The following is a 24,606-nucleotide window of genomic DNA, read 5'->3' as shown; positions in this document are numbered from 1 at the left end:
GGGGTGAAGCCCTGGCAGTGCCACGTCGCACGGGAGGTCCCTGTGCCGCGGGGCCCGTGGCATCTCCGCTCCGGGCAGGTGCGGGGCCGGCGCTGCTCCCCAGGGCGGGGCGGGGCGGGGCAGCGCGGCCGCCCTCGGGCTCGGCAGCGGGGCCGAGCGGCGCCCGGGATGTTCAACCGGGCCGTGAGCCGGCTCAGCAGGAAGCGGCCGCCCTCAGGTAACGGGGACGGGGCCGGGGAACCACGGGCGAGCCCGCGGCCGCTCCCGCCGAGGAAGCGCCGGGCCGGGCTGCGCTGTGCTCCGGGCCGGGCTGTGCTCTGCTCCGGGCCGGGCTGCGCTCCCCGCGGCCCCGCCGGGGGAAGCGCGGGGCTCACGGAGCTCCCTGGGCCCCGGCGGCGCTCGGGGCCGGGCCCGGGGCTCTCGGCGGCCCCTCCGCCCTCAGCAAGCCCTCAGCGATGCGCTCCGGGAGCAGCGCGGCGCTTCCCGCCGGGCGCGGAACGGGGACCTGGGTTCTGCTCGGGCTTGTGCCTCGGCAGCCAAGTTTCGGTCGGAACTGCTGCTGTTCCCGGGGGCGAGGCGATAGCCCAGGACATCAGAGCGTGGTTGTTCGAACTCCAAACTGACTTTGAGGAGTTCGCCTTTGGAGGGAGCGTTAAAAGCTGGAATGGAGATTTCCGAGGAATAATAATGTAGGACATCACGGACCCCTCTGGAGACAGGCGCTGTAACGCGGCTGTGTGTTTTACACTCCCGATGCTGCGAGTCTGTCGGTTCCAAGGGCTGATGTCTGATATCTGTCACTGCTGAGACATTTGGGGCAACAATTGCAATCTCCAAATCCTAGAGAATAACACTGTTTTATGATGTGCAGGAAGAAGTTGCAATCTTTCTAAGAAAAGCCAAATGAGATCTTTGTCTAGAGCTGTTTGGGTTTTCTGGGGTTTTTTTTGGGCTGGGTTTTTTTTTCTGGGGGGGTGGAGGAGGCGGGTAGAGGGTGTTTTAAAGGCTATGTCTGGTGAACACTTCCAGAGATGCTACAAAAGAGGAACGTCCCTTTAGTTTCCTTCCTTATAGTTAAAAGTGGAATCCAGTAGCCATCTGTTGCTAGAGACAGTCAAAAGAGGATGTTGAGGCTCATGCTCTGAGCACCCCACGGGTGAGAAGGACAGCTCTGCTGTAGCAAAAAGGTCCAAAATTCAGCTGCTACTAGGAAAGAATTGTTGTGCGAGGATTCATCAGCTGATGCTTGGATACATGGAAAGTAAGGGAATTTTCCCTTTTCAGCTTATGGAGTTTCCCACTGCTTCATACCTTGGATTTATTAATTCCAGACTTGTGATTGTTGCTGGGTAGGCATTCTTGTGACTGTGGGACAAGACAGTGTATTCAGAGTGCTTTTAAAGTAATAAAAAAGGCTCATGGCTTGCAGATTTATGATCCAGGTGGATGAGGGGAGGAGTGGTCAGAAGTTCTTCAAAAAGAAATGGAAGCAGCTTTTCTTGTTGTACATCGGTGCTTAACCACAGAGTAAGGAATGTGCTGTTTGCACGGTGCTTTTGCCATTGTGTTTGTGTTGTTTTGTTGGGGAGCGTGCAGAAGATGTGTGCGGGAATGAGATGGGCAGAGCAGGCCACGGGGAAGGGATGTGTTCAGCAGGATTCTGTGAAGGGTGTGAGTCTGTGCTGCTCGATATGGTGCCACAAAAGCCACGGTTTCAACAGCTGGAGCGTGGCAGCAGCTTGGGAAGTGCTGCAGTGTGCAGTGCTTCTGGAAGGCAGAGTGAGCAGCATGTCTAACTCAATTAGCTGTGTCTGAATCACTCAGTTTGATGGGTTCCCACAGGATTTTTCTCTTAGTGCTTGTCAAAAACAAGGGCCAGGATTGTGATGTCTGACCTGCAAAGCTCTATGTGTTAATGGTATTGATACTGCCTGGGATTTCAGTCCAAGTTCCTGTTTGGAGGATGCAAATATTTGGCATTTTTGATAGTACTCTCCAGCTGATAATTATGGCATTATTAGTGCTGCGCTTACCGTTCTGCCGCGCACAAAGAGCCTTTATCCGCAGCCTGCTGCTGCAGTGCCATTGTGTGATGGGAAGGCAGCTTCTGCGAGGTTTCCCTCTAAAATAATGCTCCAGATAATGCAACTGCCACTTTGCTGGCTTAGCATGGAGTGCTCTGAAGAATGGTGCTGTTAAAAGAAGCACTTAATCATCTGCTGCGTTGGTAGGAGCAGCTGGCTGCTCCCTGCACATCGTGAGAGCGGCTGTGGCTCTGAAGCAGATTTCCAACTCAGTGGAAAGTTTGCTTCAGCAGAAACTCTTACAACTGTGCTCTGCCGTGCGTGCCTTGCTGCCTTTTCTCTGCCTCTTGCTTTCTAACCCATGTCCAAGACAGTGAGCTCTGAGCTGAAATTTAATTAGCATGTTATAATGGAATAAATGTACTGTAATGTAAGAAAGGTAATTAACCTATTTATCATCTGATGCATATTCTGGGTGTTACTTTTACAGAAATATTGGTGGGAGAACTGCCATTTTGTAATGCCCTTTGTGATGCACAAAATTATCTCCCAGTTTTTACTAACAGCAAATGTCTGCCTTCCTCATTTAATGATCATACAAATGTATGTACATTGTGGTAGTTGTTAAACAGTGGTATCGAGCTTGTTGTTTCTATATTACTTAACTTTGTCAGGAGATGATTTGAACAGGAGAAAGTAATCTTTTTATAAATATCAGAGGCAAATAGTTGTCAGGAGGAACATTCATGTAACTACACTGCTGTATTGCTTTCTCAAATGAATTGTTTTAGACTCATTAATTTGCACTTCAGTGAAAGTTTCTTTTTTAAGTTAATTTAGTAATATAGATAGATTTGAGGATCAGCTTTCGGAGTCATTTGTGGGGAAAACCTCTTTCCTATATTTTGAACTCTCAAAAAAAATTCTGAAAATCACATATTAAATCTGCTCCATGGAACCAGCACATGGAAACAGAAGTTATGAACCAGAAGTTATGAACCTGACTTCAGGGATGTCGAGTCACTTTTGTATTAGAATAAGTGTTGGTGATGGTATATTTAATGGGATATAATAAAAACACCTAGAAGTTTTAATAGCCTCATAAAATTTCAGGGTGTTTCCTACTGTCATGTGCAGCCTATTTGCGTATGTGCTGAAGGTGAATGTTGATGTTTTATGGTGGTTACAGAGGAACACTGGACATGGGGATCAGTGGAGCTCAGCCTGGCGTTCCCAGCCTTGGGAGTTGTAGTCTGGGCTGGGATTGCACTTCTGGAGGCATCCAGAGCTGCCCAGCACCTGAGACATCCCAGAGCCTCTGCTCTGGGTACAAAACTGGGGCAAGGGATACATGGAATCAACTGAATAAATAAGGCAAGGGGTAAATGGAAGCAATGCAATGTCTGCATTGGGCAGACAGCCCTTGTCTCTGCACCCACAGTATTTTTTGGGTTGTGTGGAGCTGTGTGAGGAAATAAACCGAATGACAGTGTCCTGCACATGGCTCAGCAGGATGGACACTAGGAAGATGTCATGTAGAACCTCCCTTCAAAACCAAATTTTGTTTTATTAAGGTTGTAGGAGGAGAATGCAGGGAAAAGAGGAGTAGAGAGAGCAGGGTTTGGAGGCTGACAGGGAGCAGAGGGGGCAGAACATAAATGGAGGGGTAGAATTGGGCTGTGCTGGGTAGGCTGGAAGTGAGAGGAAGATGGGGAAAATGATGACCAGGGAGGATAGAGAATGGCCAGCAGTAAAATGGGAGATCAGTCAAAGCAGCAGAAGAGAAGCAGAGTGATGTATTCTGGGTTTGTGGAAGGCTTTATTCTGGCATTTCCTTACCAGAATTTTTTTTTTAGGTTTACAAGGGCCTGGGTCTGCACTGCCTCATTGAAACACATACTTTTCAAAGTAATCATTAGTGTCCACTTCAGATTTGACTGGAAAAGAAACATTGGAAATCAGATGTTCCCCCCTTCTGTTGTGTCCTAAATCACATGCTCAGTGAGGGAATGGCCTGGTTCTGCAGGAGCAGCTGCACACACAGAGCTGCCATCCCGCTCCAAGGTGAGCGTGAATGTAACAGCACATCCCAGCTCCTCAGAGGGTCTTGTGTTCTGCTGCAATACACTTGGCCATTCCCACTCAAATCTCACAGATTTTACTGAGATTAGATGCCCAAATGCTTTTAGTCAGGTTTCTAAAATAAATTCTTCAAGTGCTAATCAAGAAGAACATCCTTTTGCACGAAGGGGGGCAAGCTGCGGCTGTGTTAACTCGCTGTGCTCTTGTCACATGCACGGGCTGCAGCTGTGGTTTGGACACAATCCTTAGGTTCTGGCTCCTGACCTTTAAACTAGCAGAGTTTCTAAAACAAAATCCCCTCTCCTATCAAGGCAAAAGAGATGTTCATTCATTTAGAACAGCTGGTAAAACAAACAGACTCCACAGGTCCCTACCAACCGAAGCTCAGGAGCCTCTGCTGTCATGCCAATATTCTGTAGGGCTTTAACCTCAGCATTATTTCCAGTCACCAGCTGTAAAGGGCATCTGCTACTGTGTATTTACTTTATATATATATATATATGTATGTATGTATGTATGTATATGTATGTATGTGTGTGTGTGTGTGTATGTACGTATTCTGCATAGAGACTTTTTTGAGATACTCAGTGAGTATCAGTATCTCATGTTTCATGGTGAAAGAAGGGTTTTTAAAAGCAGAGCTTAAGCAGAAGTTAAATGAGAAGAAGAGAAATGAAGGATTTATAAATAGAAGCTCAACTGGTTACAGTAAGGGTTTTGTGCATCTCTCCAGTGTGTAGTGACCTGAAGTGCAGCTCTTATCCTCCTGTGTTCCCAGGGCATTGTGTGTTAGAGGAGAGGAGGCTGAGCACTTTATGTCTGTGTTGGAGTTTCTCAGATGAGCAATAGCATTCCTGGAGTTTTTCCAAGTAATAGGTTTTCTGAAGGGTAGCCAGCAAACGGGGTTTTTTTGCCATCACCAGCCTCAAATGAAATGTACTTGTTCCTGGGACTGAGAAAATAGAAATTGTATTCCATCTTCCCTGTCTGTGAGAAGGCTGGCTGGCAGATCAGATATGGGCAAAGTCCAGAACATCTTATAAAAGGAGAATTTCAGTGCTTGGAAACAAACAGTAAAATCACCTTCTTGCCCAAAATCAGGTTGACTCAGCTGGAGTGAGGCTCTTCTGCTGGGTGTCTTTCCTCCCATTGGACTGGGTTAATGTCTTGGACTGGTTCTCCTGCTAAACAAGCCATTATTTTTCTTTCTCTCTCTGCTTTTACCGAGCATCCAGCTTCCAGTGATGATTCTCTTCTTAACAATAAATTTTACGTGTGTGACTGGCCAGAAGTTCCTTTTGAGCAGCCAACATTGTTGCCAGTGCCAGAGCAAAATATGGACTGTGGTCATTGTGTTCCCCAGGCAGAAGGTGCTTGAACCCCTATAAAAGTGACAGTGCCTCCTTACATGCATGTGAATTATGTGGCTGTAAGGAATTTTTGCCTCCTTACAGGCAAAGCAGAATTAAAGTGTCTGTATGTGTGTGTGTGTTATTTTCAGTTTTATGGTGTTTCCTTTAAAGAGAGCAGCTGAAATCAAGAGTGCAGGGGGAACTGGGGAGACATCCATGTGACTGATACTTGTCTTTTCTAAAGAAGATGCTGGTTTTTTCTTTCTTTTCTTTCTTTTTGTTTTTACTTTTCTTTTTTCCCCCCAGAGATAAATGATGGTGAGGGCCACCCAAGCAGCAGCCACCAAACCTTGAAAGGAACCTCGAAATGGGCCACATCCCTGGAGAACCTCCTCGAAGACCCGGAAGGAGTGAAACGGTTTAGGGTCGATATATGAAATATGGATATTTACATAAAGCAAAATTCAGGTTTTAAAGCAGAATGAGCCTCAGGGTGCAGCTGTGAACACTGTGACCAGAGGCACACATCCCTCTAGACAGGTGCCCTGAGCAGAGCTGGAGCTGTGCCACTGGCAGAGCTTTTGAGGTGGCACCTTTTGCCCCCTGCCACTGCATCCTGCGCCTGAAAGGCTCGGGCAAGACTTTTAGCTGCACCTTCCTAGTGGGATCTGTCCTCCCTTGCAAGGATTAACAAGTTCCTGTTGGATAAACTGCAGTCCCTGAGCCACTGATCCCTCCTGCCAGGTGTTACTTAGCACTGAGACCCCGGGCTCTCGGTTCTCACACGTTGTCCTTAAGCAATGAGTTACCAGGAGCAATCTGATGACTCTGTGGCTCTTGCTCTGTGTTTAGCAGCTCTACTGAAAATATTCCCTTTCAGTTTACTACAAAGTGTGGGCTGGTGCAGCTCAAAATGGCTTGAAGTTTAATTAGGTGAGGGTGGTGAGTTGGTGTTTCAAGGCCTTCTTGCCACATTAGATGTAAGAATAGGAACTGCCTACTTGAAAGTGCTTTTGCCATACCATAAAATGCACTGGGATAAAATGGTTTCCTGCCAGACTGGTTTGAAAAGTGAGGCAAACAAGAATTACAAAATGCTGATTTTAAATTCTTAAAAAAAAAAAAAAAAAAAAAAAAAAAAAAAAAAAAAAAAAAAGTAAATCTTGGTGCTGTTTAATTCCTGGCATTACTTAGTCTCTATTTTCTAACACTTGAAAGAGAAAACTGATGATCTCATAGCTACAAAAGTTTCAGGCATAATATTTCATAAATACATTTAATGTGCATTTTTCCCCTTTTAAAGCCTCGCTTTTGGCTTTGAATGTGCTGTGTTTAAACAGCGTAGAGAACACAGCTACATCTTCTGCTTCTGTTTGTTTAAGTGAATTTATTACCACAGATGATCACATTAACATCACATTTATTTGTAGAGATTTTACTCATTACAAAAGGCAGAAGGACACTACATGAGAATCCCAAGTGCTTTGTGAGTCTCATTAAAATAATTCATTTTAGTCACCTGGTAATGAATTCATGTATTTTTGGATTTCCCTTTGAGCAGTGGCTGTAAAAGTGCTCAAGTTATTTAAGGGAGACTGAAGAAACTATTCCTGTTAGTTACTGCTATGGTCTGAGATTAGATGTAGCCCATCCTCCTCCTGGAATGTGCTTTCAAAGTGCAGAACATCAGAGTGTTCAGTTCTGCAGATGCACAAATGCAGTGGTTCTGTGACACTGGCTTGGGTAAATTCATTGTAAAATTAATTGTAAAATTAATTGGCTTCTAGTTCTAACAGCTGTGGTAGGAAGAGGGAAAAACAACTGAGAAATTGTATCCTAACTTTTGTGTGTTTGTTTTCCTCTTTTCTAGGAATTCTTAAAGAAAGAATTTAGTGAAGAAAACGTTTTGTTCTGGTTAGCATGTGAAGAATTTAAGAAAACACAGGGAAAAAAGCAGGTATGTTTCCTAAATAAATTCTGTCAACAAAGTTTACTTAGCAGAGCTGGAACTAAAACATCTCTGTTGCATAATGTGCTTTGCGTGAATGCAAATAAATACATTTGAAAAAAATTGCACTAAAATCATCCTGGTGGAATTGCTTGGAAACAAAGCTGGTCTTATTTCAAATCAAAACAAAGTGCTGAAATTGTCAGGTTTCCCATGTTTTGAGAACTGAACTTTTTGTAGTTTCTAGGGAGTAGCAAAAGTTTTATTAATTCAGTGATGTTGCATCATCTTGTTTGCAAATATAAAGATGTTTCATTCAGAATTTTTTTAGAGCATAGCAGCTATTACATGGAAATTTACACCACTCTGATATATATGTGATATATATGATTATATGTGGAACATAAAAATCACAAATGGTCCAAACAAAAATATTTTACAGGACCAAAATGAAACATTTTGCCTTATCAAATTACAAGTTGGAAAACAAAAGGGGTCTGTTTAAACTTCTTACTTAAATATTTATCCAAATTGATGTATACCTGCAGAGCCTTTTCTTTTTGATGACAGCTCTGTCCTTCTAGTAGGGATATTCTGTTGGAAAATTTCTCAACCAGGCACCTCCAATATGATTTTTTCCCCCATTACTTGGATCTTGGCTTACATTTAGATCCACCAGGAACACTGGATCCATTTTCACATTTAGACTTTGAAGCCCATAGAGTCAGGCCTAAAATATATACCATGTTTTGTTTGCTTGTTTCTCAAGAAGATTTTGAATCTGTTTTTTGTTTTGTTTTGTTTCTTGAGAAATTTCAAATTTATCTGCTTTTTAAGAGCTCATCTTTAAGAGCTGTGAGTAGGGTTTCAAAACTCCAAATGAGTATCCCTGTCTTTGAGAGTCAGACTCCTAAAGCTCTTTCTTTCTGAAATCACACTTTTATGCTTTTTACCTGAGTGCAGCCCTTGTTGCCAAAGGGAACCACAAAGAGGTGAGAGTGGGAAAATGTCCCTTCATCCTCTTCTGAGTGCATCACAGAATCACAGAGTCACTGGGTTGGAAGAGACCTTCAAGATCATCGAGTCCAACCCAGCCCTAACACCTCACCCAGACCATGGCACTGAGTGCCACATCCAGTCTTTTTTAAACACATCCAGGGGTGGTGGCTCCACCACCTCCCTGGTGGAGACCATTCCAGACCATTCCAGTACTTTATCCCTTTCTGTAAAAAACTTTCTCCTAATATCCAACCTATATTTCCCATGGTGCAGCTTGAGGCTGTGTCCTCTCATTCTGTCAGCTGCTGCCTGGAGAAAGAGACCGACCCCACCTGCCCACAGCCACCTTTCAGGAGCTGTAGAGAGTGATGAGGTCACCTCAGAGTCTCCTTTTCTCCAGGCTGAACAACCCCAGCTCCCTCAGTGGTTCCTCACAGGGTTTGTGTTCCCAGCCCCTCACCAGCCTCGTTGCCTCCTCTGGATGTGCTCAAGTGTCTCAAGGTCCTTCCCAAACTGAGGGGCCAGGACTGGACACAGCACTCGAGGTGTGGCCTCAGCAGTGCTGAGCACAGGGGCAGAATGACCTCCCTGCTCCTGCTGGCCACACTATTCCTGATCCAGGCCAGGGGCCATTGGCCTTCTTGACCCCCAGGGCACTCTGCTGGCTCGTGTTCAGCTGCTGTCACCAGCACCCCCAGGTCCCTTTCTGGCCACTGTCCAGCCACACCATCCCCAGCCTGTGGTGCTGCAGGGGCTTATTGTGGCCAAAATGCAGGACTTGGCACTTGAATTTATTAAACTTCATCCCATTGGATTCTGCCCATCCATCCAACCATTCCAGGTCTCTCTGCAGAGCCCTCCTCCCTTCCAACAGATCGACACACGCTCCCAGCTTAGTGTCATCTGCATATTTACTAATGAAGGAGTCAATTCCCTCATCCATGTCATCAATAAAACTATTGAACAGGACAAGCCCCAGCACAGACCCCTGAGGGGACACCACTTGTCACTGGCCACCAGCTGGATGCCACCACTCTCTGGGCCTGGCCATCCAGCCAGTTCCTAACCCAGCACAGAGTGCTCCTGTCCAAACCTGGGCTGCAGCTTTTCCAGGAGTGGGCTGTGGGACTATACGTGCTTGGAGGAACATCAGAAATGCCAAGGAATAGGAATCAGATGGGAGAGCTGGGCTAGGAGAGGTGCTATGAAGCACAGGAGTAAGAGGGCTGTGTCCAGGATTCCTCTCTTAAGGTCAGTCAAATATTGTCAGCTAAAACTATTTCCCAGTAGATTTTCAACAACAACAACAAAAACTTCCCTGTCTTTCCAAACAATGTATTTTGAGTAGGAGAGTCTCCTTTCTGTAAATATCCTGTGTCTTGCACTGAAAAAAAAAAATCCCCTCAAAACAATTTGCTGAGAGTATTTTTTGGGTATTGATAAATCCATAAAAATACAACAATACTATTTTTTTGCAGGAAGAGGGAAATGTTCGATTTGACTGAACTTTGTAACATTTAGTAATTCCAGTTTTGTGTATTCAGCTGCTTCCCTCCCTCATCAAGGTCCATGAATACAAAAAAGTCTTGAGGAAAGAACAACCAGTCAGTCGACTTTTCTGTAAAGTCCCACGCTTTCAGTGGGATAATAATCATTTTTTCCCTTGCTAAATAATTTCCATATATTTAGCTGATTTAGGATTGTTAACTTAGGATGCCAGTACAGAAAATGTTAAAGTGATGTACAGGGATAGGAGCTTGGTGAATCCTTCAATGAATTGCCAGATGAATGGACAGAGATTTAACTAAGTTCTATTTAGGTTAATTATTCAGGACCAGTCATCCCACAGTATGGTCAGCCTGGAGTTGCCCAAGTTATTATAGCTGGCTGAATAAATGTGCTTTAGAATGACACAGACTTACAGTAAATTTTTGTAGCTACTGCTTATGGGTGGCTTTGTTTAGATAATTTACAAAGCTAGGAAAAGCACTAAAAATAGAAATCTTTCCAGTGTTTATGGTATCATGAAGTGTGGGTTTTCTTCTGAAAGTGCGTCTTGCAGAAATCCCTTTGCATCTCTCTATTGTGTGTACAGTATTCTAAAAACAGGTTTTTACTTGTTTTGTAATTTGCTTCTCCTTAAAACTGGTTTCCCACACAGATTAGCTCATAGACACTGAGACTCTTAGTCAGATGAAGCTGATATCAATTTAACCCAGATTGGAGTGAGTCCAGAGGAGGCCACAGAGATGCTCCAAGGGCTGAAGTAGCTCTGCTCTGCAGCCAGGCTGAGAGAGCTGGGGGTGTTCAGCCTGGGGAAAAGAAGGCTCCAGGGAGGCTTTCCAGTGCCTAAATGGGCTCAAGGAGAGCTGGAGAGGGACTTTGGAGAAGGGAATGGAGTGACAGGACAAGGAGAATGGCTTCAAACTGACATAGTTTAGATTAAGTATAAGGAAGAAATTCTTTATTGTGAGGATGGTGACACACTGGAACTGGTGGTGATCAATGCCCTGTCCTGTGAAATGTTCAGTGCTAGGCTAGATGGGGCTGTGAGCAATCTGATCTAGCTGAAGATGTCCCCTGTCCCCGCAGGGGGTTGGAAGTAGCTGACCTTTAAAGTAATTTCAAATTTACATGATTCTACGAATGGGATTTCCCCCCCTATTTTTAAAGGATGAGACAAACTTTTCATTACTTGATGTGAGAGTACTGACGTGGGGTTCTACTTGGTCAGTTTAAACTTGCCCAAAGGTCCCCACATGAGCAGTGGACTAAGCATCCGTTGTGCCAGAGATATTTATTGTTATCCTTTCTCTGCCAGCCTGATGATTCAGGGAGCAGGGGAGATTTTTGGGAGAGTGAGGCAGCAGGCACACTGCATTGCTGGTCTAGGCAGCTTTTAGATGGATGGGTTCAGCCCATCTTCTAGCTGGAAGGTGCAAACTTCCCCCTCAGCTCAAGACACATCTCTATAGCTCAAAAAAAACCCCCAAAACAACAAAAGAAAAAGGATATTCCTTTAAAACTGAAGTTAAAATACAAATCTAATGTTTAGTGAAGATGGAGAAATCAGTTGGGTCAAGTCCACTCATAGCAGCGAGCTCTGCTGCCACCCATGTGGCCCTCGTGTTAGGGCACACATTTAATTTCTGAAATGGAAGTGGTGGGGATAAGGGAATAAAATTTAACTGTAAATATTTTGTTGGAGTTAGTCATACATTGTTGCATTTGTGACTGTTAATGAAATAAACAACATGTCAGTCGTGCTGCTTCCCAAGGTTTAAATGTCTCTTCTCCTCTTGCAGCTGAGCTTCAGAAATAACTTACAGATTGTAATAAATGCTTCCAACATCAGGGAATATTTTCAGCTATTGCTAAAACCCACCAAAGTATCCATGTTGAAGTTTTGTAATGAATGATTCCAGAACAAAGTCCTGCACATTCAGGAGTTTCTTCTGTTGCTTCCCATGTGGAATGTAGCAGGGGTTTAGCGGGGCTGGGTAATGCTGCACAGCTGCTGAGTGCTGGGAGCCTGGTCTGATGAGCATCTGGGGCTCCCATCTACCTCATTTGGGAGCCACACATGCTTGGGAGCTGAGCTTGACCTTAGGAGAGGAAGTGGGAAAGAATATTGTATCCACTTGAAATAGAGAGGGGGGTGCTGTAGACAGAACTTTGTACTCCAAGTGGGAATCTGGCACGGACACTGGGGAGAGCACACAGATGGAACTGAGGACTGCCAGGAATCCTTTAATAACCACCTGTGAACAAGATCCCAGTTTAAGAGCTGTTTCAGTTCCAGAGTCCCCTGGGCTGAGGCTTTAGTTTCAGGCTGATGCAGAGCAGAGAATGCCACCGAGTGAACAGGGATGATCTCTGCCTCCTCCACCTGAACCTGGCTCTGCCTGAGTGACATTTGGGGGGTGTATGAACACACTGGCAGCTTTAATTGTTCTTTCTTTTTAAAGCAAATTATAGGCTGTAGTTAATCAGCTGCTGTACCACTGAAGCATAGACGTAGCAGAACAGTTCTATTTGCAGCAGAACCTGTAACGTGCAGCTGTGCATTTTCATATCTCCCCACTGCTATAAAGCCAGGTCCTCTGTGTCTCTGCAATGGCCTCCTCTCCCTGCCACAGCTCTTTCACTTCCTTTCTTTGTTATTCTTCCTCACAAAATCCAAAGTGCCTCCCTGTTTCACCAGCCTCCCACACAGTCCTGTTGTTCCTCTCCATGCTCTTTAAACTTCCTCACACTCTTGCTTTTAGTTTGGTGTTTCCTCTCCAGCCTCCCTCTGCCCTTTCTCTGTAGTGCCCAGCTTGCTTCTGTGTCCTTGGGCAAGCAGCACCTTGTGCTGGGGCTGGTGAGGAGCTACATCTGCCTTGGTTAGCCAGCAGCAAGCAACACCCTGCAGTTCAAGTAGAGCAGATAACTTCTGAGCACATCCTGCAGTTTTTCCCTTGGTGCATGCGCTGCTTTTCCTCTCCCTTTCTTTTCTCCTGATTTTCCTTTGACTCAGCAGGAGAGTAATTTTTTTTTTTTTCAATCTTTTGCCCCTCTCTCAAGTGTGGTTGAAATTGGACAGCAGGTTCAAAAGTCATTTAGGTGGGACTGGCAGTACAATGGTTCATGCAATAATATCTGAAGGCCTCTTTACTGTACCTGCATTAGGACATTAACTTTGCCACTTATAGCAGTCACACCTTTCATCCCTTGGATTAATTGCTCATTTAGAAGAGAAGTGGCTGACCCAGTCCTCCCTGAACTGTGAAACAAGTTGGAAATTGTTAAAAAGAGTTCATTGTGACCTAATGCACTTGACATGTAATGTTCTACCCACCAGATGAATAATGAGTTTTAAAAAGGAATACTAGAGAATGGGTGTCCCCTTCAGCAGTGAGAGAGCCCCAACTCTTTAGGCCTCTCGAATGTTCAAACACATGCAGCTTTTTTTCTAATTACCCCCAAGTGTAAATGTACCTCAGCTGTAAAACATGGAAGTAATTCTGAGACTCCTTCATGGACAGGGTTTAAATGTTTCCTTCTTCAGGCCCTATTCCCACCAAAGGCACAGCCCTTCAGCTGGTGCTGGTCTGGAGCTGTGGTTGCTCATTAGAGGTACCCTGGGAACACTGGTGAGTGCCCAGGGCCTAAGATGGCCCAGAGCAGCTGCTCCTGCATGCAAAATTCAGATTGCAGCAGGGGGCTTGGCTCTTGCCTGGCTTAGTTCTCTTCTCCAGCCATCTGGATAAGGGGCCTTTCATTGAACTGCAGGGGATTGTGGCCACTCACTGCTTTGAAGCTTAAAGATGCTGGTGGGGTCAAGATGTTATTGCTGTTACTGGTTTGACAAGGGAAGAGCTCTGAAATCAGGGCAAATACCAATGGCTTTCTGCAGGTCACACCCCTCTTTACCAACTCTCAGGCTATTGAGAGTCTTATCTTTGCCAATTAGCCAAGTTGTTGGTGTTTTCTTTAATCGTGGAGTCCGTGCTGTAGGTGATCTGCTTTGAGGTAATGGTTAAGACGACAAAGTATGTGACAATGTTATCTGGCAGCAGCATGGGTTACACATTAATTTCATTTAATTTTCCCAGTTTTTTCACTTAAAGTTTCCAGTTTTTCCTCCTCTGGGTTTCTTGCCCATGCTGATGACCTGTTAGGAAAAACATTTGTCTCAAAAGCCAAGACAAGGTGTAGCTGATGATGCTGAGCAGTTTTACCCTGGCTGCTGAGATTCAGCCATCCCAACCTGCTGTAACCTAGAGCTGAATTCTGGCAGCTTTCACTGATATTACTGTAGCATTTGGCCTGCAGGGGTGTTCCTCTTCCAGTAAAAATGAACATACATAAGGAACATGACACAGAAAACATTCCCACAGCAAATAATTCTCTAAATAAATGTCCTTTTGCAGATGCAGGAAAAAGCTAAAGAGATTTACATGACTTTCCTGTCCAGCAAAGCTTCCTCCCAAGTTAATGTTGAAGGGCAGTCCCGTTTGAGTGAGACCATCCTGGAGACACCTCACCCTCTCATGTTTCAGAAGCTCCAGGACCAGGTAAAATTATTTATTTCAATAACACAGTTTCATTCATTTTTGTCTGGTTTTAGTGAACTCTGCTTTCCAGCCATGGCATGGATTGAACAGGTAAGCACAGAGCTGGGTTGCTTCCATGTTGGGGATATTAATGCAGCTGCTCTGAGATATTCCAGGTTCTTGGCCCCATCTCACTACAACCAATTAATTAAGAGACTCAGTACAATCATTCTAATTCCAACTCAGGACTTTCCTGGAAAACTGGATGGCGTTTTCTCCTGGCTCCCTGTGTGGGTAGCTTGAGAATGGCCCTGACTAACCCAGTGTCTTCGTTTTCCTGTGTATTCACTTGTTCTGAGTCATTGCTGATGTTTGTTTCTGTAGTTGCCACTGGTTTCCTTGAGAGCTCAAATTTCTTCAGTTCACTTTGGTATTTATATTGATATGAATATAACACGATTTTCTGAAAACCCTTCTCTTCTGCAACGTGTGAGACTTAGAGGAGTTGGTCTCTGCTTTGCCTTTCCCTAAAGAACTTGGGAGGTCTGGTAGGAATTAGAAATTTTGCAGGCATGTCTTTAGGTGGTAAATTTTCTTGATATTTAGCTGATTTCAAAGCATAAGTTATGAAGTGAGTCATTCTTATCTGCAGCTTTCCAGCACTTGCAGTACTATTTTTAGTTCCTGTACCATCCTCAGGACTACCTGTATTTTCCATTTGGCTGTTTCCTTTTGTGGAGAAACAGCTCAGTGATTTAAACAGTGTTTTCAGCCCATTTCAATCAGGTATTGAGTGCATTGGCTGGACACTGTCTGGGTCACTTGGAGGGGTCTGAGGGGCAAAGGCTCTGCTGTCTTTCAGGCAGATTCCAAGACATTAGCAGTGGAAATACCTGAAACCCAATTTCCATGTGAAGAAACAGAGTTTTTAATGGAAAAAGTTCTGACTTGAGGGAAGGGAAGGAAATGTTCTGGTAGGTCTAAGCACTGCAGTTCAGGGTGAGTGACTATAAGAGTGAAGCTAGAGAGAAGAGTGGAATGAAAATATTTGCTATTTTATAAATGATGTGCACATGGAGAGCCAAAGATTAGCAATACCTGAACTGGAAACATACAGGGCTAGTGGTAGAGGAATCCCCCTAGTGTGGGAAGAGATTCTGTGAGCTTTTAAAAACAAATGCAGAGCATTTATGGGTCATTGCAAGTTTCCAGTGCTTGAAGCTACTGTTTATTGCTGTTAGATAATGGCTCAGAAGAGTTATGGTCTTCTCCAGTTTTCAATCCTTATAAAGTTATGAGGAGTGGTGTAATTTGCTCTCTGAAGAGCAGTGTTAACCACTGCTGGCACTGTGGGTCTGGAGCAGACAAAGGCAGAGCTGGGAGGCTGCAGTCTGGAGGAGAGCAGTGCTGTAACAAGAGCTTCAGCTCTCCAGAGAGCTCCTGGTGTATCTGGGGGTGCTGGGGGGTGTGGGCTGCTGCCCATGGTGCCCTTAACTGCCCCCAGGCCATTTGTGTGTGCTGGATGAAGTGTGGATCATAGAAATCCACGTGCTTCAGAATACCTGTGGGGTAAATATTACTGCTCCACAAAGGCAGAGGGGGGCAAAAAGGGCTCTGCTTTGGCACATGATTATGAGCTCTGCTCTGTATGTGGCTGAGCAGACTGCAGGAGATCTTGATCTTCAATGCTCTTTCTCTCTGGGAGATGCTTTAAGTGATACCAGGAGCAAGAGGGGTCTAAGTTCTTAACACAGGCATGATGTTTTAACAGGAAATATCTTCCTTACAATTTTTTTCCCCTTGATCTGGTTGGATAAACTTAATTGTATGGTAGTTAGCCAGTGCCAGGAGGTATAATTTGAATTTGCTTAATTCAGGAGGAGTTCAGACCCTGAAGATCAGGCTGTACATAGAGTGGGTGTTTTGAGATTTTTTTTTTCATATTCCAGTATCTATCTTAAAGAATAATATTTCCATGGTTTTAGACAGAACTTAAATATTTAAATATGTAAACAAATAGTGGTTAGTAAAAGCCACCATGTAATTTACTTGTAAGGGAGCTATTTCAGCAAATGCACAGACAAGAACAGTCAAGTTTTAGGTGATTGCCTGTATCTGTCCAGGTTCCTCAAGGATATGGAATGAAAAAGCAGTCTGAGATTGGTTTTTTTTCCTCCTAGAAAAGAGTTGTGTTACCTGATTGTACTATTGGTTAGAAGTGAGGCCTGTAAAGGTAAAGATGAGTTACCTACACATGGATTAGCCACATCTGCAGGTCAGAATCCACAAATTTATCTTGGAAATTGTTATTCTGAGTATCATAGAAAAGAATCAGTCCTGAAACATGACTCAGAGAGGCGCCACCAGTGAAATAATAGACTGGGGGTGAGGCTGGCTTTGGTTTTGCCTCAATTATAGTTTCAAAGTTTACTTTTTTTCCCTTCCCCTCTGTTTCAAGACCAAGCAAAATATAGTCCTGACCTTGACACCTGAACAGATTCCAGGCTCTTCTCCCAACCCTTTTGTTTTCAGAAAACTCCAAAAGAGTTGTAGTTTTTTTTTTTTTGTTGTTGTTGTTCTTTGTCTGCAGTGGGTATAAATAGAAGAGCAGCATTTATGCTGAGGGATGAGTCTGAGCTCAAGTCCTGGGAGAAAAAAGCTGTACTTGGGGTTGACTTCATGTTTCCATGCTGGCTGTGAGAAGCTCTTGGCCTAGTGAAAAGTGTAATTAAACAAATTTAATCCACCAGCAATTTAATCCCACATTTTAACTGGAAAAATAGATCTGTACCAGGTCAACTCTTTGTGGCAGGTTCCTGCAACATTTCTTGTCTGGCCTGAGACCAGTCTTGGCATTTGGTCTAAAAGAGATGGGAAGGTTGGCATAGGTTTAAGAGCATTGGCTAAACCAGTTGTTTCAGTATTTGTGTAAATTATTCAGAGGTTTTCCTTAGTTATCCAGTGCTCTGCAGGAGTTACTCTGCAGCATTCAGGAGTCACTGCAGGCAGAAAGGTGTATAAAAGGTACCTCTCTTTCTTCAAAGCTCTGCTTTGTCCCTCTGAATGCCTTCCAGACACCCTGCCAGGAGGATCTGACCATCCTCCTCACTGACCAAGGCATGGCACCTCTCACCCTCAGTATTAGATGTGCAGAGTTTACTATTGTGAAAGCTATAATTTGATTTTTAAACTAATGTGGACATTATTGCCAAGCAGTGACCCTGGAGCCCACAAGATGCTGCCCCTGGGAGAGGTAGAAGTGTGTTTTTTAAATGTCCCGCTCTGTAATGCTCTAGTACAAACAGAATGAAAGTACATTGGAATTAATGCATCCTTCCCATTTAAAATCTCATTTTACTGAGGTCATTTGCTTTGTATTCTTTTCCCCCTCTTCCCAGATATTCAATCTCATGAAATATGACAGCTACAGCCGCTTCCTGAAGTCAGACATATTCCTAAACCATAAGAAGAGCGAGGAGCAAGAGGAGAACTCAGCAGAGGCTCAGACTGCAGCCAAAAGAGCATCAAGAATTTACAACACATGAGACACAATGGATCTCTTCAGGAGAGGCAATACAATAAGGAAATTACACTCAGGAACAGTCTAGGTTTATAGCAGTTGCATTTAGGGCTTGGAAAGCTCAAAACCTTTTTAGGAGATACTTACCTTCTTAATTGCTTGAATGACTAATTGTTTTTGCATGATAGCTATTAACCAAGCACCCATGGAAGGACTGTTTCCCAGCTAAAAGGCTGAGGTATTCCTCCATAGCATGAATTGCCTTTCATATTTCACAGATTAAAATGCTTTCAATTCTTGTGTTTTCTTTTGTGAGGCATTTTGGTGATGAGAAATGGGAGATAGCGTGGCTGGGTTTTCATTTTTGCCTTGTAATTTTTATTTGGGACTAGCTTTTACATCCTGAACTTCTGGGAGAAGCAGTTGAGGAGTACATTTCAGAGTAGTTTGTGGGTGAGTCATTCATAGCAAATTTAATCATAAAGGGACAGCGTCTTTCAGGGTTAAGCTCAGCAGAATCCAATCCCTTCCTGTGTGACTTTGTTCTTTCAGGGTGATGTCTGTTTTGCTTTGCCTTTATTGCTGAATCAAAACACTTCCCCAGTCATGATTTTTATTTTTGTATCTCCTGAATTTCCCCCTTTATTTTATTTTAATTTTTTTGCAGTAGACAATCACCTTCTTCAGAGGCTGGGATAACCTCTATTCCCTTAGGAACAGAGGCTCTAAAAGAGACAATCTCTGAAGAACTCCTAACTGCCATTAGGAAATGTGACAGTGAATAAGTAAATATCCCTCTCAGGGCACACTGATCTCAGCAAAGCTTGGCTTTGTCCCTCATGCCAGTGTGACATCAGATGCTGCTATCAGGAAGCATCTGGTCTCTCCCAGATCTCCTGAACAATCCTGCTCTGTGCAGCCACAGTGCTTTGGCAAAGGACCAACAAACCAAATCTGGTTTTGTTTTACTCAATTTTTTTCTGCTAAAATCACCCTGCCGGGTTTTGTTTGCCCCACTCAAATATTTCAGGGTTTCCTAATTGTGATTTTGGAGAGCTGCAGTGGAACATGGAGTTGGTTTTGGGGTTCAGCCACTCTCACATCAAGCTTGAGAGCAAGGGGAATTTATTTCTGCCCTGTGCAACCAAAGGTTGGTAAAGAAAGGCATTCCCAATGAGCATTCCATGTTGTCCTGGGAATGTGTCAGCACTGCAAAGCACATTTTGGCATTGAGTTTTTCACGTGTTCATATATTTTTTGATTAATTCACTGCAGTGTTACTAAATTGCATTTTAAGCTGGGAAAGTGTATTAGCTACTTGCTCTGTTTAGAAGCTTCACAGCTGTAGTCTGGCTGTTTCCCACTCATTATTTACTCTTCCATTTTTTGCACTGCTTGTCTTGAACTTTTGTTTATGTGCTGGCTAATCTAAATGCACAGTTAGCTTTTGAACATTTTGTACTTACTTTTTTTTTTTTTTGTCAGAAATGCCAGATATGTTTCATACATTGCTGTCACTATCAATGTTTAAAATCTAAGTCTAGTTTGACATTTTTAGAATGCAAACTCACTTGGTAGACTTGATTATTTCTTTTAACTCTGAGCTGCTCTTGCAGGTGTTGTGTAAAGGAAAATTGTTTCCATGGGCTTTTCCCTAGTTGAAAGTGGGAATGGAAGTTCTGATTGTTCCCCTAGAGCTCCATGCCCTGTTCATTTTTAGGAAATCAAAGGAGAGGTCAGTGCCTCCATATGCATGTTGTAAGGTGTAATTCTTATGCACTGAGTTAATGTTCTTTTTATGCTCTCGAAAGATTTAATGGTGAAGTCATATTACTTCAGGCACTTTCAGTGGTATTTGACCTCATGCTTAAGCTGTATTTCAATGTTTTACTGAATAAGAATGAACTAAACACGTGCATGAATCTTATTTTTTTTTTTTCTTTCCTCTGATGGGGCCTAGGAAATGGGACCATTCAGTTCTGGACTTGCTTACTATTTGTAATCTCAGGATTGCCTCTTTTGAAAATCCACTGTAATAACAAACTCTTAATGCCTGCCACAGCAGAGGACAGAACTTCTGATAGCATTGAAGCCCTTGGGAGTGGGCAGCTTAACCAGTTTAGTACTTGGGATTTGTATTTTCCCGGTGTTGGCTGCATTAGTCTTAGTGATATTGAAAAATTCAGCATGGGGACATTAATGAGAAAAATGCAGAACAAGCTCTTACCACATTCATCACATGGATGCACAGTAGATTCATTTTTAATCATATTGATTTTAAAAATGCATGAGCAAAGGAGAAGAGTCTTTGTCTATCATGTTTTAAAATGGTAATAATAGACAATAAAACCAGGAGCCGTATGAACAAAGGTCGGCTGTTAAAGAGAGAAAATAAGTTTGTAGCTGCTTATGAACAACACTTTCCTTGGCAATATGTTCCCTATCAGGTACTGCCTTTGCTTGCTCAGAGCAAATGCCCCACATGAGGAGACACAAAGGTGCTTACACTACCACGAGACAAAAGTTGCTGAAATGAAAATGTATGTTTTAGCAGCATCTCTAATCCTATGATGTTTACTTCAATACCTATTATGTTTCTAACCTAATGTACCTTAACCCACAAAATTCTTAATCTTTGAGTTGCTCTTTTACCTCAGAGGCAAAAAGCTGATTGCACCATTCTCTTTGTGGTGCCTGGGTTTGTTTGATTTCTCTACACCAACAAGTAGACTTGCAATGTGCAGAAAGCAAAGATGTTTTTTCCTATTCATTGGATTATCTGTATTTTTCAGTAAAAGGGCAATCAAATTATTATATACATGCAAGCAGATGTCTATAACTGCAATTTGTGTATATGTGGGGAGAGTTGTTATTATTACAAACTTGTTTCTGAAAATAGGTGGCACTTGTTCCATGTGGCACAGAGCAAATCACACAGAAAAAGAACTGTTTCCCTAGGAGTAAATCCTTCATTCCAGGAACAGCTGTAAACATTGCATCCAGCCTCAGGCTGTAAGTGGGTGCTCAGAGTTGCTTTATGTAGAGATTAAAGATAGGATCTACTCCTCTTCATAGAACTTACACTGAAGGTATGAGCACACAAAACAAGCAAGAGAAGTTTCGTGCCTGATTGCATGCCTTAAACTCTGCCCTATTTTGTGTTTCTCAGCTAAAAAATAAAAATATTCTACAAAAACACCAAATCTGTGTGCTGACAGCTCTTTCATGTTCCAAACAGAGTTTGGGTAGGGATGGCTTCATGTCCCACCATTATCCTGCTCTCAGTCCTTGCTAACACAGTTTACAGCCTGTCCTAGTGTAGAGTTTTTTCCTTGGAAGAAGGAATGGCACAGTGGGGCTCACTTCTGTCACTTGAGCACGGGAAGATGCTTCTTGTACCTGCCCCATCTCCAATTTCTTTTGTTCCTGCTGCAGTTTTTCATTGCACTTGCCAGCCCACTGGTGTGGAGAAGGAGGGTTTGAGAAATAAGAGGGAGGGAGAGAAAAAGACTGTAATCTTCCTGTTTGGATAACTTTGGAATGTGCTTGGATTTCTACTGAAGATTCAGACATTTTAAGTGGGTTGCATCTGGGCTAAAAACTAATTAGGTCTGTGATGCAGAGAGGTCCTATATCATTCTGTGACTGGCCCAAAGCTGAAAAGTGATGCATACTCCTTTTTATAAATTGTTTATAACTATTTTCATCCTAAAACAGGGCAGCAAGTCCTGGAGTCACGCATTTTTGCCAATGTCTGCCCCTGACAGAGCAGCAGCACTGTTTACACGGCAGCGATGGTTTCCCCGTGCCAGAGGCAGTTCCTCTTGGTTCGGATCCAGCACAACTCATGTCCCAGGGCTTTTGGCAAAGCCACAGTTCAAAGCGAGCTGTGGGGCATCCTTTATCCCGAGCACTTGTGGGACTTTGCTGTGCTGCCATACAAATGCTCGGCAGCTGCGGCCGCACTTCTGATCGCTCCTCTTTGGTTGCAATTAAGCGAAAGATGCTTCTCATCAGGGCCATTATATCCCTTTATTTATATATGTAAATCCATTGCGTTTAAAAACGCCCCGTTCCAAGGGGCTTGGGGTGGAAGCAGGGGAAGAAAGAGGGAAAAGCGGCATTTTGTGGGACCACTGCCAAATTTAGCAGCACCCTCTCCCGGCTGAACAACTCCTGGGGATTTTGGGGCTCGGAGTAAGAGCCGGAATAGGGAAAGGTCGCAGCTGCTCGTTCCTCAAATGCAGCGAGCTTGGCGACCTTTCTGTCGGCAAGAAATGCAGCTCCCAAAAGCCCTCTGCTTTCTGTCGGCAAGAAATGCAGCTCCAAAAGCCCTCTGCTTTCTGTCGGCAAGAAATGCAGCTCCAAAAGCCCTCTGCTTTCTGTCGGCAAGAAATGCAGCTCCAAAAGCCCTCTGCAGAGATGCTGGAGTGGCTCTGTTTGTCAGAAAAGGCAGCTGCTGTCGCTCTGATCGAGACTTGGGGGGATCCCCGTGCAAAAGATGAGAATTGCTTTGGAAGGCGGCATTACAGAGCAGATAACTCCCTGCGATATGAAACTGCAGAAGGGCCAGCAGCTGTCCCTTCCAGGGGTGCTCTGACCCTTGTTCCTGCCGCTCTCCAGCTTTCCCAGAGCTCTTCGTGTGCCCAAAATCCAGCCTGGAGCCTGGCTGCAGCCCTGTGCTGCTCTCGGGCTCTTGTTTCGCTTTCCCAGAGCCCTGCGAGCCAGCAGGAAGAGCTGGCTGAGAGGAGCTGTGGGGTCAGGGCTGGGAGTGGGGATTAGCTCTAAACTAACCCCCCAGACCTGCCCTCAGGGGGGTGTCCAGACACGGGGAATTCTGCTTTCTTTGCCAGAATACTTCAAGCAGAATCTGTCGGTCTGACCCCTTGCTGGAGGGTGGCAGCCCCTCAGTGCGTGTTTTCCCCAAGGAACCCCAGGTGCTGCCTGCCCAGACCCCTCAGCCCACGGGGGATCGTGGTGCTCAGTGGGTCTTGGACAGGGGATGTGCCAGGCTGTGCTTCAGCTGGCAGGAGCTGAGCATTGACATCAGCATCAGTATCAGCATCAACAAATGTGGTTTTCATCAGGCCTATCTCACTGGGTTAGATAGATTTCAAGTGTTTTTCCATGCCATGACTAAGATGGGGTAGGAACCTGAAATACTTCACTAAGTTAGGCTAGCAATTGCAGCACTGAGGCTCTCCCAGAGTTACCAAAAAATACACTGACTTGGAGATAAATTGAAACTTTTTAGGTTCTTTCTCAAGCTGCAGTCCAGAGGAACAGCTGAACATAAATTTTTCTTAGTTCCTGTTCTGTATTTACTGATTTCATAATTTTTCCATGGTTTGAGTACTAGGTTAGGCATTTTTACACCCCTGCACTACACACATCTAAAACATATCTTTTTAGCATCCCTAAAGTGCCACAGAGATGGATCTGGCTGCAAAGAGCACATGGGAGAAGCTCATGCCCCTCTTAGTCTGTGAAGAGACACAAAACAATATAAGACCCCAAAACATGAAGGACAACACTACTAAGATATGACTGAGACTGAGAACCTCAGTACGTGGTGAGACCTTGGGGGCAGAGTTTTGGTGCAAGTCATTCCCTGAATGGATGGGAAACCCATCTGGGAAAACCCAGATGCTTTTCTTGCAGGGTTCAAGCAGCCACTCTTAAAAGCTGTTCTCAACATCCTGACCAGGCTGCTTGGAGAATTCCCAGGCCCAGGGAAGACCTGTGGGATTAAAATTGCAGTGTGACCCCATAATGAAGCTAATTGGGCTCACAGAACTCTGCTTCTGATTGCTGCTCACTCCACATCTTGGACACCATTTCTCATTAAAGAAGTATGAAATTACCAGGGTTTTTTTTAAAGCAAATCTTTTATCCTGAAGCCAGGAGGGTACGAGCTGTGTGTTTCATCCTTTCATTCATTTTCCCCACCCACTTCCTTTTCTACTGTAGAGAAATAAGTGAACTCTTTGTGATCTCTGCTTTCAGGAGGATTCATCGCCCAAGCTGCTCCGTGGATTATCACTGACTTCCCAGCTAACAGATGGCTGGAAGTGACAGCAGTGCTGCAAGGAATTAAGGAAATTATTTCCATCTCGGGGCTGGTCTCATTCACTACATTATGCAGCTTTTAAGCATTTTCCATCCACTCAGATGAATATTTGTGTATCATTTACGGAACGCGAACAAAATCTCTCTGAAGCAAAATTTCCAGTCTCAAGGCGCGTTGTTGTTTTTGGAGTCATCACTGGGGCTTGGGCAGAGGCTTGAGGGAAATCCTGTCCTCTGTAGCTGGGCCAATAGTGCTGTAAACTTAAAGATGATCTGTCTTTTTCTGAGCTCAAGATTAGGCAATGAACCAGCCTCTCACTGAGCCAGTAGCAGCAGTCAGAAAACTACTGAGTGTGGCAATTTTTTTTTTTTTGGTAATTGTTTGTGTTTGTTATTTTGAATCTTTGCTCTGGTTGGGTAAAAATTCCCTTTCGTGTGCAAACGTGGAATATTCTTCTTTGAGAGGAGAGCTGCCAAAACCTGAATCAGTCTTTTTTTCTTCTTCTTTCATTTTTGAAAAAGAGAGGCTACAATTTAGGAAAACAGAACTGGGAAGTGCTGAGCCTTTTCAGGG

At 44.1% G+C, this 24,606-nt stretch overlaps 1 protein-coding gene across 3 annotated transcripts; it reads left to right on the top strand.

Moving 5' to 3' along the window:
• The first annotated feature begins 118 nt into the window (after positions 1 to 118).
• RGS10 (regulator of G protein signaling 10) lies at positions 119 to 24,167 on the top strand. 3 transcript variants are annotated; one of them, XM_015633746.3, is made up of 5 exons: positions 119 to 217; positions 5,765 to 5,883; positions 7,329 to 7,415; positions 14,321 to 14,464; positions 23,970 to 24,167. In XM_015633746.3, the coding sequence occupies exons 1-5, from the start codon at positions 169 to 171 to the stop codon at positions 24,036 to 24,038; spliced, it is 468 nt and encodes a 155-aa protein (XP_015489232.1). In that variant the 5' UTR covers positions 119 to 168; the 3' UTR covers positions 24,039 to 24,167. The 3 variants fall into 3 exon arrangements, with proteins under 3 accessions (XP_015489232.1, XP_015489230.1, XP_015489231.1); XM_015633744.2 differs by lacking the exon at positions 23,970 to 24,167 and adding an exon at positions 17,842 to 21,166; XM_015633745.2 differs by lacking the exons at positions 119 to 217; positions 23,970 to 24,167 and adding exons at positions 1,028 to 1,261; positions 17,842 to 21,166.
• Positions 24,168 to 24,606: the final 439 nt, after the last annotated feature.

Source organism: Parus major, chromosome 6, assembly GCF_001522545.3.
Source record: "Parus major isolate Abel chromosome 6, Parus_major1.1, whole genome shotgun sequence".
In the NCBI taxonomy this organism is placed as follows: domain Eukaryota; kingdom Metazoa; phylum Chordata; class Aves; order Passeriformes; family Paridae; genus Parus; species Parus major.
This window is presented reverse-complemented; position numbering and strand designations above follow the sequence as displayed.

Excerpts from the sequence above, each read along its gene's own strand:
- RGS10 (XM_015633744.2), top strand. The coding sequence starts at position 169 with ATGTTCAACCGGGCCGTGAGCCGGCTCAGCAGGAAGCGGCCGCCCTCA. Across the intron at positions 218-5,764 it reads CAGGAAGCGGCCGCCCTCAG|AGATAAATGATGGTGAGGGC; the intron begins GTAACGGGGACG and ends TTTTCCCCCCAG. Across the intron at positions 7,416-14,320 it reads AAACACAGGGAAAAAAGCAG|ATGCAGGAAAAAGCTAAAGA; the intron begins GTATGTTTCCTA and ends GTCCTTTTGCAG.